The sequence below is a fragment of the Periophthalmus magnuspinnatus genome, chromosome 1, assembly GCF_009829125.3.
Source record: "Periophthalmus magnuspinnatus isolate fPerMag1 chromosome 1, fPerMag1.2.pri, whole genome shotgun sequence".
In the NCBI taxonomy this organism is placed as follows: domain Eukaryota; kingdom Metazoa; phylum Chordata; class Actinopteri; order Gobiiformes; family Gobiidae; genus Periophthalmus; species Periophthalmus magnuspinnatus.
This window is the reverse complement of record NC_047126.1, coordinates 21,695,603-21,711,337: the sequence shown is the minus strand read 5'-3', so window position 1 is coordinate 21,711,337 and position 15,735 is coordinate 21,695,603. Positions and strand designations below refer to the sequence as shown.

General features: G+C 34.9%; 1 protein-coding gene across 1 annotated transcript in view; it reads left to right on the top strand.

The window, feature by feature from the left end:
• The window catches only part of cpe (carboxypeptidase E), a 41,455-nt gene extending 25,720 nt beyond the window's left edge, over positions 1-15,735 (top strand). Inside the window, exons 6-9 of the mRNA XM_033991679.2 lie at positions 13,239-13,378; positions 13,477-13,576; positions 14,014-14,132; positions 14,701-15,735. Coding sequence (XP_033847570.1) covers positions 13,239-13,378; positions 13,477-13,576; positions 14,014-14,132; positions 14,701-14,799 — 458 coding nt within the window. The 3' untranslated portion in view covers positions 14,800-15,735. The remainder of the gene's footprint in view (positions 1-13,238; positions 13,379-13,476; positions 13,577-14,013; positions 14,133-14,700) is intronic.

Below are 15,735 nucleotides of genomic sequence, written 5' to 3'. Positions count from 1 at the left end.
AAATGGGCTGAAAATTGGGCCAGTTGTTCATTTGTATGACTTTTAACAATAATGGGAATTTGGGAAAAAATAAAATAAAAAAGGGGAGGATTGTAAAAAAAAAAAAAGATATATGCAAAAAAGTTTTGGTGAAGTTCCTCTGGGGTCAGTTTGACCCCATTTGGATTTTCTAATAAAATATTCTTATAATTTTGGGCTCTGTTCTGTTGCCTCACTTTAGACACTGATTTATTATTATTAATTAATTAATTTTATTTATTTATCTATTTTATTTTTGTGGCCAATAGGCCTTGCAAAAAAAAAGTGCATTTTGACCCTAAAAATGTCCTGTAACTACTAACTTTTTTTTTTTTTTTTTAATATAAAAAAACATTTATTTATTTATTTATTTTTATTTTTATTTATTTATTTATTTTTCAAAAACAGCACTCACACTAATTTTAGAAAAGTATATCTGGTATCAGTGAAGTCAGGCTAAACATAGAGCCCAAAACTATAAGAATATGTTATTTTATGGGTGAGTTATAGGAGACGATGCAGGGTCAAATTGACCCCAGAGGAAAGTAACTTTTTGCTCTCAGTCAAAAAAACCTCAAAACTCTTTTTTTTAAATTAAAGTTTGCACAGTGTTTGTTTAGTGCCGTGATGGAAATTTACAGGCCTGGTTACAGGGCATTCTGAGGATCAAAAATGCAAGCCAAAATCCACAAAAATACAATTAAATTGGGTATCAAATGTATTAGTCTGAAGTTAGGCTAAAAATAGAACCCAAAATGATAAGAATAAGTAATTTTATGCCTGACTTATAAGAGAAACAAATCGAGGTCAAAATGACCCCAGAGGAACTTGAACGTAACTCTACTGAGAGGGAACACACAAGGGTTAAAGGTGCACTATGTAACTTCTGTGGAATGTTTCACAGTATGATTTCAAGTAACAAAAACACCTGTAATTTCATTAATTAATAATTCTTTTTCTTTTGCGATGGATCAGACCTGACTGAGAGATTTCACAGTTATCACCTTTAAAGAACACAAAAAAAATAACCAATCTAACAGTCCAATAAACAATAGGCTCCTACTATGCCAAAACGTGTAGCTTTCTGAGGAAAATATTACTGTAACATGTAACTTGGATGCTTGCTTTTTTTTTCTTTTCCTAATGTTTTCCTTCAAGAATAAAAATCATAGATAAAAGAAAAATCAAGATAACCTATGCTTGCTCACTTACCTGTTAATTTTGCTGTGACTGTGCATTCCAGTGTTGCTAACCTAAACTACAATGCTACAAAATGCTAAAGCTAATCATCGCTAATGATAACCAGATGCTGACGTCACTTATCGTGTTATTAACCTCTGCAGACAATATGAGGAACGATATTCAGTGTAAAAACTATTTTCAGTGTAAGACCTATTTAGGTCTAATGTGTTTCATAGTTTTTATTTTCATTTTTCTTTTTCTCCAGTTTTCCAGTTTTAGAATTGGCTGTAAAGTGTTTATTTATTTAATTTTAGACTTATTTTTATTTAGATCTCAATTTCTAACAAATAATAGGGCTGCACAATTGCAATTTAGTATTGCAATTAGATTTAGCATTAACATTTGACAGAAGACTATGAACTGAAAAACTAAGTACCCCATACACTTCAAAGCATGCTTGTAGAAGTCTAAACCAGCAGTAAAAACAAGATTTTCTATTTAAAAAGACATCTAAATGCAATTTGATAATTGCACCAACCCAAATTGCTCTACTGTGGTAGCCCTACAATAGAAACAACAAAACAGCTCGACAACATACAGGGGTTTTTAATGATCAGATCATTCTTTACATTTTACTTTATCATATAGCTTTACATTCAATAAATCCTTCTGTAGAATAATACCAGATAATTACCATTCTTAAAATCAGGTCAATATTTTTGTCCACTCATAGAAATTACTATTAACTCGCCATAACTTCCTATAATTCTACTTAAGTATAGTGCACATGGAAAGGAATGGCTTTGGGAGTCAGCAGATTGAGATGGACAATTAAGACATTATAACCATGTTTTCTTCAACTTTACTTACAAAATCACATATATCTTGCTATACCTAGTTAATAAATACAGTTTGAATATATTATACCTATTTAATGTGCGCTAAAATGAAAAGCTGTGCTGTAATCAGTAAAAAAAATCAACATAGATAACATCAGGATAAGCTATATATAGAAGATTGCTTACGGAATTATGATTACAGTGTTTTTAATGTCCCTGATTATGTCCAAAATGTATTTATAACAGTAAACAGTGACAATATTATTTAGCGTATAGTACATGAATTTTGCATGTGTTGTTGGGCATTTTGGTGTTGATAATAACATATATGATGCAAGCTAAACAGGGTAATGTGCTTGTTACATACATATAGGTAGCCAGTCTCTCATTTCTTATGGGTGCAATGGGTTTCCATCACAATAAAAACACAATAGCACAGAAAGTTTAACACCAACCTCATGACATAGCAACCAATTACAACAAACATCCTCCTGCGTCACTCACTTTAAGCATTCCAACAAGTTACCTGTGAATTGTACATTTATAAAGAATATATCCCATTCAAACATAATTAAAAAAAAAAAAAAAAAAAAATTATGAGACAATATATTCTTGGGAGTGGACAAGCACACAGAATGTAGAGTATAATACAGCAATGTGCGGACGGTCCGGGGGACAAAGGCTCTAGAAGTTCAGCGTCTGTGACATCATCTTCCACCAGTCCATCAGCTCCTCCCGCTCCTCCTCCTTCCTCTCCATCATGGACTCCAGCTCAAAGTCCACCTGAGGCACATGCACAGTTCATTATAAATTCTGAAATGCTTCCCTATGATATGTCATGACAAAGTATTGTAAGTTATTGTCAAGTAAGTTTATCCAAGGGTGCATTCACATTTGATGTTTGTATTTTTATATACACTACTTTTAAGTTTTAAGTGTACATGTGTAATAGATTGACCAGCAAAAAGGCCAAAATAAATAAATAAACACAAATAAAACTGCATAAAACATATTTATAAAAGGCTAAAAAATAATACATACAAAAGGTGTCTATATATAATACTAAAGGAAAGCTATTTTAATACATCAACAGCATACTAAAAACCTTCATTTGTTCATCCTGACAAATGACAAGCAATTTGTTTCATTTAAAAAAATATCCAATACATTATTGGAATATATCCTGTCCTCATTTGGGTCACTTTGTAATTAACTGTGTATTCAGACAATACATATGCTTATGTTTTGAATACACAGACCTCTGTTCAGTAACTTTATCATAATTCCAAAACATCTTAAACAATTCCCACTCTATTTAATTAAATGCCTTGTGTAACTGGTCTTACCCGTGTGGCCGGACTGTGCGGAACTGCTACCTTCTTGATGACAGTCAGGTATCCAGGAGCCGAAGCTGCCACCTTATAGTTTCCTGGAGCCAGCAGACGCCAGTAGTCTCCATCTTTGGCTAAAAACATACACATATTATTTAATCTATAAACCAACAAAAGCCCAGATGAGTAATCCCCACCCATTGTTATATTATTGTTTTTATATTAATGTGAATATGATCACAGTAGTATGAAGCTTATGTTTATTATTATGTGTTATTTTATTTTAGTTCATTTAGGAAGAAAAAACAACATATAACCACATGGTATTTTGACATGAGATATATCCAAAATAGCATTAACAAAATTTAACCTGATGTTTGTGTGTTTTTTTTAAGTTTTCACTTTACATTTATTACATTTTTCATTACATTAAAAAGGGGGCTGAGAAAATATAATACTGCATTTACCAGTATGACCACCAGATGGAAGCATTGCAGCATATTCAGCTATTCATCTAACATGTTTACACTAATGATAGTGGGGGTTACTTTACTCTCAGTAGTATACCTGTGGTTATGTCATGGTTGATGCCTTCTACAGAAATGGTGGCATTGGACACTGGGTTGCCCTGGAGATCACGTACAAAGCCCTTGACACCACGATGACCTGGAAGACATTAATGATGTTTACATTTTCTCAATCATCTCTCAACTAAGGGGCTTAAATATGATAAGTGACACAGGACGACCTTGTCTGTTGCCTACCTGCTCGATGTAATTCACCAGGGGAGTTGCGGTTCTGGTCCCAGTAGGTCTTGAGAGTGTCCTCACTGGGGAACTTGTCACAGCTTAGCTCCAGAGTGATCTCAAAACAGTTACTGCTGAGGTAGTTGAAGTCCTGCATCCCTGCAAAAAGGACATTAGACACGTACAATTATTAGGAAGGAATTGAGTTTACATAGGGAGACCTTTGCTCAACATAGAAAAATTGTATATTTTGGGCACAATATTTATTTGTTGTGTGTCGTGTTGGGAAGAATACAAAAAATGTATTTAGTTACAGAATACAGAATACCCCATCAAAATGTATGATAAATGTGTGTAAAAAATATGACATATAATTACAAACAGCTTTGTTTTTGTTGCACTGTTTGTTATGCATTCATTGCCTAATTAGAAATTAGGAAATGTGTATTTAATGTGTGTTCACCTGCCCAAGGACTGCAGATGGAAAGTAGCAGTAGCTAAATCTGGTACAAATCATCTCTTCTGTAAGATTAATGAATTTGTACATGGTCCATGACAAGTAAAGAATAAAGAAAGAAAGAGACGAAAAACCACACATGCATGCACTGCAAGAGCTGTGTTTTCTATTTTTCTCACTAATTGTGTGCAGTTCAAAGCCAAAATTGCACAATGAAGTACATCATGTATTCCTTTTAATTTAGGAAATTACTGTATTCTGAATACTACAAATGAAAGAGTAACTGTACCAGAATACAGGTACTCGAAATTAGTATTCAGAATATGCATTTTCAGTACATATATTTAGTTATTTCTCAACACTGGTATGTACCTTTTATTTGCACTATTGAAGAAGTTTTTTCTTATTTTCTTCATACTATGTTAATATTAGAGTGGAGGGTCAAATAAAACATGTCTCGTCATAGATACTAACAAACCACCAGTGTTTCATTATGTTATTTATATATTTCAGCTCATATCTTATTTACAATATGGATTATCCAGAAAACCGTTTACTAGAATAATTATGCTTTAGGATTTTTGTGTTAGTGTTATAAAACAGTTATCTATATTATCACAATATTTCCCTTACAAATATATCACACTTAAAATTTGTTATCCTTCTTACCCCCTGGCACGCTGTACCATGCCCCTCCATTGGTGATGCCCTCCTTGAGCTTGAGTCATCATCATTTTTGCGGCAGGTGGGGCGGTTTGGGTCAGACATGACAGGGTTAAACATGGAGTAAGAACGTGCCAGAGACTTGAACATGACGTCATCAGGACTGGCACTGTACTCATGGGCAGAGCCTGGGAAGGAATATAGTACACAATGTTGTTTACCAGGTACGAGTTGTTTACTCATTGCACTTAGTGGATTATGTGGAAATGAGTTCTAATGGCTCCATTTCTGTTAGAACCAATTTTCACATCTAAGTGCAATGAGTTTGCAGTATTTTTCAATGACAAGGTTCAGGGCATTAAAATGCCATCAATTTCCACAGCGCAAATAACAACCGTGCAGCCACCAAGACTCGTAGAGCTGACTGTGTCCTAGAGGTGTGATCCTAAAGATCTGAGTTCATCTACATCCTGCCTTGACGCGTTACCCACTATATTTCTAAAGTCTGTGCTCAACAGTGTGCTGTCACCACTTGCTGGCATAGTTAATGTTAATGTGTCACTTCAATCTGGAACATGCCCAGGCGTTTTGAAAACTGCAGTTATTGCCATAAAACTGAACAATTACAGACCCATCTTAAATATGCCATTTTTTCAAGTCCTTGAAGAAGTTGTTTACCAACAGGTTAATTAACTTTCTCCAAATGAACAACTCCTTTAATCACATATGTCAAACTCAAGGCCCGGGGCCAAATGTGGCCCTCCACATCATGTCATGTGGCCCTTGACAGGGTAAATTGAAAGGTATGATGGTCTTAAAATGTAATTTTATCAGGAGATCAGCAGTTACACAGCCACATTTTTACATCTAGGCTAATGCATATGCAATATTTGTAACTTGAACAAAGTAATAAACACAGAAACAGTAAATTAACAAATTAAAAAGTAGTTAGATTTATTTTACATTTGAAGGCAGCTATTTTGCTAATGTGGCCCCCGGTGAAAATATGATTGACACCCCTGCCTTTAATGTTTCCCCTCAGGTTTTAGACATCACCATAGCACTCAGAGTCAAGGTGACAAATGCTATCTGCCTGAACACTGATGCAGGAAATGTCTCAGTCTTGATAGATATAAGTACTGCTTTTGTTTAATCACTACATGAGGTTTTAGATCAGTTAATACACAGCAATAATGTGTCCTACCACAACTATGCAGATGACACTCAGATCTATGTCTCACTGGCAGCAGGTGAATATGGACCAGTGGATTCACTCTGCCACTGCATCCAACAGATCAGTGTGTGGATGCAAAACAACATTCTCCAGTTAAACTCAGACAACACTGAAGTCATAGTCCTTTGGCGCACAAAAACAGGGGCAATGATGGACTCAGACTTAAACTTTAACAGCCACATCATTCAATAACATGAACCTGCCTTACCTAATAAAAAATATTATTGACTATTGACTATTTATTTCCTTGGATTTCAGCATTAAAAATGTCTATAAGAGGTAATGTTTTTGCCACCTGTTGCCATATTGGTTCTAGCTCCTAATTTAAACCAATGTAAATGCCAAAGCAAACATGGATTAACTGCCCATACCTTGTTAAATTAGTTCTTAGATAATTTTGAGCTTTCTGTTCTCAGATTAATAACTGTCTTCTCCTTTTAAAGTCTGTGAAAAGGCCATAAAAAACATTTGATAGACCCAGTATAGCCCAATACCCGTGGGATATCTGCGCTGACTACTCTATGTGACGTTAGTTGGCAAAAAAAACACTTGTAGTTAGATCAGGCGAAGAACTCTCATAGATTAAGATTAACAGTTTGTAATTTTAGAATCTATGTAGTATAGTAAATACACTACATAAATTATATTTTATATCATTTTATGTATAATACATACATGTCTAACAAAGTGTTTACTTACCAGTGCGTGTCTCGTCATAAGGGTAGTTGGCCACCACATCTCCTCCATGCAGGTTTGCAGACAGGACAAACGGGATGTCCATGATCCAATGAATGACAGCTTGGTCTCTGGGGCCAGCTGCAAGGACAACATAAAACTGTTTTACATCAACCTGCCGAGGGACTGAAGATGGACATTAGCCACGTTGACTATAATCTTTACATATTTACATTTTTAAATAGTGGAAAGTACAATGTTTTCCCTTAATTACAATCAGGCAGTCACTGTTTAATTGGCCTTAATCAAGGCTTCAATACTGGCTATACCCTTTTATTATAGGCTTCAAAACAGTGGATATTTGATTAATAATTACATTTATAAACAGTGCCTGTTATATTCCATAAGTTACACCAGCTGGTCACATTTGCTTGATTGATGTAAATAGCATGGACCTAATTCTCAATACATATTTATTATGGCATGTCCCAAAAACACAAAACACAAAACAAAAAACATATTACTAATCATACAAACATTGTTATAGAAATGTAATAGTTATTTGATCAGATATCAATACTCATTTTCATTTACTGCCATTTGGTGAAATTAAATAAAGTATTAATATTCTAAGCAAATTTTGCTATTGATATTATACAAATATTATTATTTTATGGAAAACAGTACAGAAGACAAGTTCAGTGTACTAGTATATCAATATATGGGTATTTTCATTAAAAAATAACATTTTGGTTTTTTTTTAAATTGTGGCATCAAAACTGGCATTGACCATTTTGTATTTTATTATCAAACTTGAGTTTTAATTCATACAACAGAACAATCTTACAGTACTGGCAACATATATCATATCACATTACAATATTCTATAAAACAATATTAGAAATCATTATGTTTCGGTTTAATTTAGATGTGTGTTTGTACCTTGCTGTTTTCATCCACGGCCTTCTTCATGTTCTGCAGCAGGTGGTTGTTGGCCCCGCCCTCCCTCTCGTTGATGTATATGATGCGGTCCAGGTCAGGGAAGTTTGCGGTTAAGATCCACCCCTTGTGCGTTACTGCGGCCCACGAACCAGTCCTTGATCTCTCCAGGCTAAACACATAAGCAAGAATAAGCAACAAGATGAAGTAATATGGAGGGGCAAGGATAGTTTTTATATGGGTGAACAATTAATATTGAAAGAAAAATTTCAAATGTTGAATTTTTGGGGACAGGGACAAACAATTCACTATTCACCTTATGGGTTGGTGATCTCTCTACAACAAAACAATCATGCTAACTAAACCACTATTTTTGTGGACGCTGATGTTTCCTTTTTGGTTAGCTCTGTTCACCTGAATGGTTGGCAGATGCATTCAAGAAAAATAAAATAAAGGTGCAGTAACTTCTGGAGCATCCACCACCGGCTTGTCTCCATGGAAAAGTTATTGCTTTGGCTGGAATATTCTACATAAGGGCAGTAAACTCATCTACGCCAGCAGGCCAAGTTACAGGTCAGATCTGCGGAGAGGTGACCTCTCACACTCACAGTAAGAATACATGTTTTTAAGGTGTTATTGAACACTAATATATATATATATATATATATATATATATATATATATATATATATATTAGTGTTCAATAACACCTTAAAAACATGTATTCTTACTGTGAGTGTGAGAGGTCACCTCTCCGCAGATCTGACCTGTAACTTGGCCTGCTGGCGTAGATGAGTTTACTGCCCTTATGTAGAATATTCCAGCCAAAGCAATAACTTTTCCATGGAGACAAGCCGGTGGTGGATGCTCCAGAAGTTACTGCACCTTTATTTTATTTTTCTTGAATGCATCTGCCAACCATTCAGGTGAACAGAGCTAACCAAAAAGGAAACATCAGCGTCAAAAAATAGTGGTTTAGTTAGCATGATTGTTTTGTTGTAGAGAGATCACCAACCCATAAGGTGAATAGTGAATTGTTTGTCCCTGTCCCCAAAAATTCAACATTTGAAATTTTTCTTTCAATATTAATTGTTCACCCATATAAAAACTATCCTTGCCCTCCATATTTACTTCATCTTGTTGCTTATTCTTGCTTATGTGTTTAGCCTGGAGAGATCAAGGACTGGTTCGTGGGCCGCAGTAACGCACAAGGGGTGGATCTTAACCGCAACTTCCCTGACCTGGACCGCATCATATACATCAACGAGAGGGAGGGCGGGGCCAACAACCACCTGCTGCAGAACATGAAGAAGGCCGTGGATGAAAACAGCAAGGTACAAACACACATCTAAATTAAACCGAAACATAATGATTTCTAATATTGTTTTATAGAATATTGTAATGTGATATGATATATGTTGCCAGTACTGTAAGATTGTTCTGTTGTATGAATTAAAACTCAAGTTTGATAATAAAATACAAAAATGGTCAATGCCAGTTTTGATGCCACAATTTAAAAAAAAACCAAAATGTTATTTTTTAATGAAAATACCCATATATTGATATACTAGTACACTGAACTTGTCTTCTGTACTGTTTCCATAAAATAATAATATTTGTATAATATCAATAGCAAAATTTGCTTAGAATATTAATACTTTATTTAATTTCACCAAATGGCAGTAAATGAAAATGAGTATTGATATCTGATCAAATAACTATTACATTTCTATAACAATGTTTGTATTGATTAGTAATATGTTTTTTGTTTTGTGTTTTGTGTTTTTGGGACATGCCCATAATAAATATGTATTGAGAATTAGGTCCATGCTATTTACATCAATCAAGCAAATGTGACCAGCTGGTGTAACTTATGGAATATAACAGGCACTGTTTATAAATGTAATTATTAATCAAATATCCACTGTTTTGAAGCCTATAATAAAAGGGTATAGCCAGTATTGAAGCCTTGATTAAGGCCAATTAACAGTGACTGCCTGATTGTAATTAAGGGAAAACATTGTACTTTCCACTATTTAAAAATGTAAATATGTAAAGATTATAGTCAACGTGGCTAATGTCCATCTTCAGTCCCTCGGCAGGTTGATGTAAAACAGTTTTATGTTGTCCTTGCAGCTGGCCCCAGAGACCAAAGCTGTCATTCATTGGATCATGGACATCCCGTTTGTCCTGTCTGCAAACCTGCATGGAGGAGATGTGGTGGCCAACTACCCTTATGACGAGACACGCACTGGTAAGTAAACACTTTGTTAGACATGTATGTATTATACATAAAATGATATAAATATAATTTATGTAGTGTATTTACTATACTACATAGATTCTAAAATTACAAACTGTTAATCTTAATCTATGAGAGTTCTTCGCCTGATCTAACTACAAGTGTTTTTTTTGCCAACTAACGTCACATAGAGTAGTCAGCGCAGATATCCCACGGGTATTGGGGCTATACTGGGTCTATCAAATGTTTTTTATGGCTTTTCACAGACTTTAAAAGGAGAAGACAGTTATTAATCTGAGAACAGAAAGCTCAAAATTATCTAAGAACTAATTTAACAAGGTATGGGCAGTTAATCCATGTTTGCTTTGGCATTTACATTGGTTTAAATTAGGAGCTAGAACCAATATGGCAACAGGTGGCAAAAACATTACCTCTTATAGACATTTTTAAATGCTGAAATCCAAGGAAATAAATAGTCAATAGTCAATAATATTTTTTATTAGGTAAGGCAGGTTTCATGTTATTGATATGATGTGGCTGTTAAAGTTTAAGTCTGAGTCCATCATTGCCCCTGTTTTTGTGCGCCAAAGACTATGACTTCAGTGTTGTCTGAGTTTAACTGGAGAATGTTGTTTTGCATCCACACACTGATCTGTTGGATGCAGTGGCAGAGTGAATCCACTGGTCCATATTCACCTGCTGCCAGTGAGACATAGATCTGAGTGTCATCTGCATAGTTGTGGTAGGACACATTATTGCTGTGTATTAACTGATCTAAAACCTCATGTAGTGATTAAACAAAAGCAGTACTTATATCTATCAAGACTGAGACATTTCCTGCATCAGTGTTCAGGCAGATAGCATTTGTCACCTTGACTCTGAGTGCTATGGTGATGTCTAAAACCTGAGGGGAAACATTAAAGGCAGGGGTGTCAATCATATTTTCACCGGGGGCCACATTAGCAAAATAGCTGCCTTCAAATGTAAAATAAATCTAACTACTTTTTAATTTGTTAATTTACTGTTTCTGTGTTTATTACTTGTTCAAGTTACAAATATTGCATATGCATTAGCCTAGATGTAAAAATGTGGCTGTGTAACTGCTGATCTCCTGATAAAATTACATTTTAAGACCATCATACCTTTCAATTTACCCTGTCAAGGGCCACATGACATGATGTGGAGGGCCACATTTGGCCCCCGGGCCTTGAGTTTGACATATGTGATTAAAGGAGTTGTTCATTTGGAGAAAGTTAATAACCTGTTGGTAAACAACTTCTTCAAGGACTTGAAAAAATGGCATATTTAAGATGGGTCTGTAATTGTTCAGTTTTATGGCAATAACTGCAGTTTTCAAAACGCCTGGGCATGTTCCAGATTGAAGTGACACATTAACATTAACTATGCCAGCAAGTGGTGACAGCACACTGTTGAGCACAGACTTTAGAAATATAGTGGGTAACGCGTCAAGGCAGGATGTAGATGAACTCAGATCTTTAGGATCACACCTCTAGGACACAGTCAGCTCTACGAGTCTTGGTGGCTGCACGGTTGTTATTTGCGCTGTGGAATTGATGGCATTTTTAATGCCCTGAACCTTGTCATTGAAAAATACTGCAAACTCATTGCACTTAGATGTGAAAATTGGTTCTAACAGAAATGGAGCCATTAGAACTCATTTCCACATAATCCACTAAGTGCAATGAGTAAACAACTCGTACCTGTGTAAACAACATTGTGTACTATATTCCTTCCCAGGCTCTGCCCATGAGTACAGTGCCAGTCCTGATGACGTCATGTTCAAGTCTCTGGCACGTTCTTACTCCATGTTTAACCCTGTCATGTCTGACCCAAACCGCCCCACCTGCCGCAAAAATGATGATGACTCAAGCTTCAAGGAGGGCATCACCAATGGAGGGGCATGGTACAGCGTGCCAGGGGGTAAGAAGGATAACAAATTTTAAGTGTGATATATTTGTAAGGGAAATATTGTGATAATATAGATAACTGTTTTATAACACTAACACAAAAATCCTAAAGCATAATTATTCTAGTAAACGGTTTTCTGGATAATCCATATTGTAAATAAGATATGAGCTGAAATATATAAATAACATAATGAAACACTGGTGGTTTGTTAGTATCTATGACGAGACATGTTTTATTTGACCCTCCACTCTAATATTAACATAGTATGAAGAAAATAAGAAAAAACTTCTTCAATAGTGCAAATAAAAGGTACATACCAGTGTTGAGAAATAACTAAATATATGTACTGAAAATGCATATTCTGAATACTAATTTCGAGTACCTGTATTCTGGTACAGTTACTCTTTCATTTGGTAGTATTCAGAATACAGTTAATTTCCTAAATTAAAAGGAATACATGATGGTACTTCATTGTGCAATTTTGGCTTTGAACTGCACACAATTAGTGAGAAAAATAGAAAACACAGCTCTTGCAGTGCATGCATGTGTGGTTTTTCGTCTCTTTCTTTCTTTATTCTTTACTTGTCATGGACCATGTACAAATTCATTAATCTTACAGAAGAGATGATTTGTACCAGATTTAGCTACTGCTACTTTCCATCTGCAGTCCTTGGGCAGGTGAACACACATTAAATACACATTTCCTAATTTCTAATTAGGCAATGAATGCATAACAAACAGTGCAACAAAAACAAAGCTGTTTGTAATTATATGTCATATTTTTTACACACATTTATCATACATTTTGATGGGGTATTCTGTATTCTGTAACTAAATACATTTTTTGTATTCTTCCCAACACGACACACAACAAATAAATATTGTGCCCAAAATATACAATTTTTCTATGTTGAGCAAAAGGTCTCCCTATGTAAACTCAATTCCTTCCTAATAATTGTACGTGTCTAATGTCCTTTTTGCAGGGATGCAGGACTTCAACTACCTCAGCAGTAACTGTTTTGAGATCACTCTGGAGCTAAGCTGTGACAAGTTCCCCAGTGAGGACACTCTCAAGACCTACTGGGACCAGAACCGCAACTCCCTGGTGAATTACATCGAGCAGGTAGGCAACAGACAAGGTCGTCCTGTGTCACTTATCATATTTAAGCCCCTTAGTTGAGAGATGATTGAGAAAATGTAAACATCATTAATGTCTTCCAGGTTCATCGTGGTGTCAAGGGCTTTGTACGTGATCTCCAGGGCAACCCAGTGTCCAATGCCACCATTTCTGTAGAAGGCATCAACCATGACATAACCACAGGTATACTACTGAGAGTAAAGTAACCCCCACTATCATTAGTGTAAACATGTTAGATGAATAGCTGAATATGCTGCAATGCTTCCATCTGGTGGTCATACTGGTAAATGCAGTATTATATTTTCTCAGCCCCCTTTTTAATGTAATGAAAAATGTAATAAATGTAAAGTGAAAACTTAAAAAAAAACACACAAACATCAGGTTAAAATTTTGTTAATGCTATTTTGGATATATCTCATGTCAAAATACCATGTGGTTATATGTTGTTTTTTCTTCCTAAATGAACTAAAATAAAAATAACACATAATAATAAACATAAGCTTCATACTACTGTGATCATATTCACATTAATATAAAAACAATAATATAACAATGGGTGGGGATTACTCATCTGGGCTTTTGTTGGTTTATAGATTAAAATAATATGTGTATGTTTTTAGCCAAAGATGGAGACTACTGGCGTCTGCTGGCTCCAGGAAACTATAAGGTGGCAGCTTCGGCTCCTGGATACCTGACTGTCATCAAGAAGGTAGCAGTTCCGCACAGTCCGGCCACACGGGTAAGACCAGTTACACAAGGCATTTAATTAAATAAGAGTGGGAATTGTTTAAGATGTTTTGGAATTATGATAAAGTTACTGAACAGAGGTCTGTGTATTCAAAACATAAGCATATGTATTGTCTGAATACACAGTTAATTACAAAGTGACCCAAATGAGGACAGGATATATTTCCAAATAATGTATTGGATATTTTTTTAAATGAAACAAATTGCTTGTCATTTGTCAGGATGAACAAATGAAGGTTTTAGTATGCTGTTGATGTATTAAAAATAGCTTTCCTTTAGTATTATATATAGACACCTTTTGTATGTTATTATTTTTTAGCCTTTTATAAATATGTTTTATGCAGTTTTATTTGTGTTTATTTATTTATTTTGGCCTTTTTGCTGGTCAATCTATTACACATGTACACTTAAAACTTAAAAAGTAGTGTATATAAAAATACAAACATCAAATGTGAATGCACCCTTGGATAAACTTACTTGACAATAACTTACAATACTTTGTCATGACATATCATAGGGAAGCATTTCAGAATTTATAATGAACTGTGCATGTGCCTCAGGTGGACTTTGAGCTGGAGTCCATGATGGAGAGGAAGGAGGAGGAGCGGGAGGAGCTGATGGACTGGTGGAAGATGATGTCACAGACGCTGAACTTCTAGAGCCTTTGTCCCCCGGACCGTCCGCACATTGCTGTATTATACTCTACATTCTGTGTGCTTGTCCACTCCCAAGAATATATTGTCTCATAATTGTTTTTTTTTTTTTTTTTAATTATGTTTTGAATGGGATATATTCTTTATAAATGTACAATTCACAGGTAACTTGTTGGAATGCTTAAAGTGAGTGACGCAGGAGGATGTTTGTTGTAATTGGTTGCTATGTCATGAGGTTGGTGTTAAACTTTCTGTGCTATTGTGTTTTTATTGTGATGGAAACCCATTGCACCCATAAGAAATGAGAGACTGGCTACCTATATGTATGTAACAAGCACATTACCCTGTTTAGCTTGCATCATATATGTTATTATCAACACCAAAATGCCCAACAACACATGCAAAATTCATGTACTATACGCTAAATAATATTGTCACTGTTTACTGTTATATAAATACATTTTGGACATAATCAGGGACATTAAAAACACTGTAATCATAATTCCGTAAGCAATCTTCTATATATAGGCTTATTCCTGATGTTATCTATGTTGATTTTTTACTGATTACAGCACAGCTTTTCATTTTAGCGCACATTAAATAGGTATAATATATTCAAACTGTATTTATTAACTAGGTATAGCAAGATATATGTGATTTTGTAAGTAAAGTTGAAGAAAACATGGTTATAATGTCTTAAATTGTCCATCTCAATCTGCTGACTCCCAAAGCCATTCCTTTCCATGTGCACTATACTTAAGTAGAATTATAGGAAGTTATGGCGAGTTAATAGTAATTTCTATGAGTGGACAAAAATATTGACCTGATTTTAAGAATGGTAATTATCTGGTATTATTCTACAGAAGGATTTATTGAATGTAAAGCTATATGATAAAGTAAAATGTAAAGAATGATCTGATCATTAAAAACCCCTGTATGTTG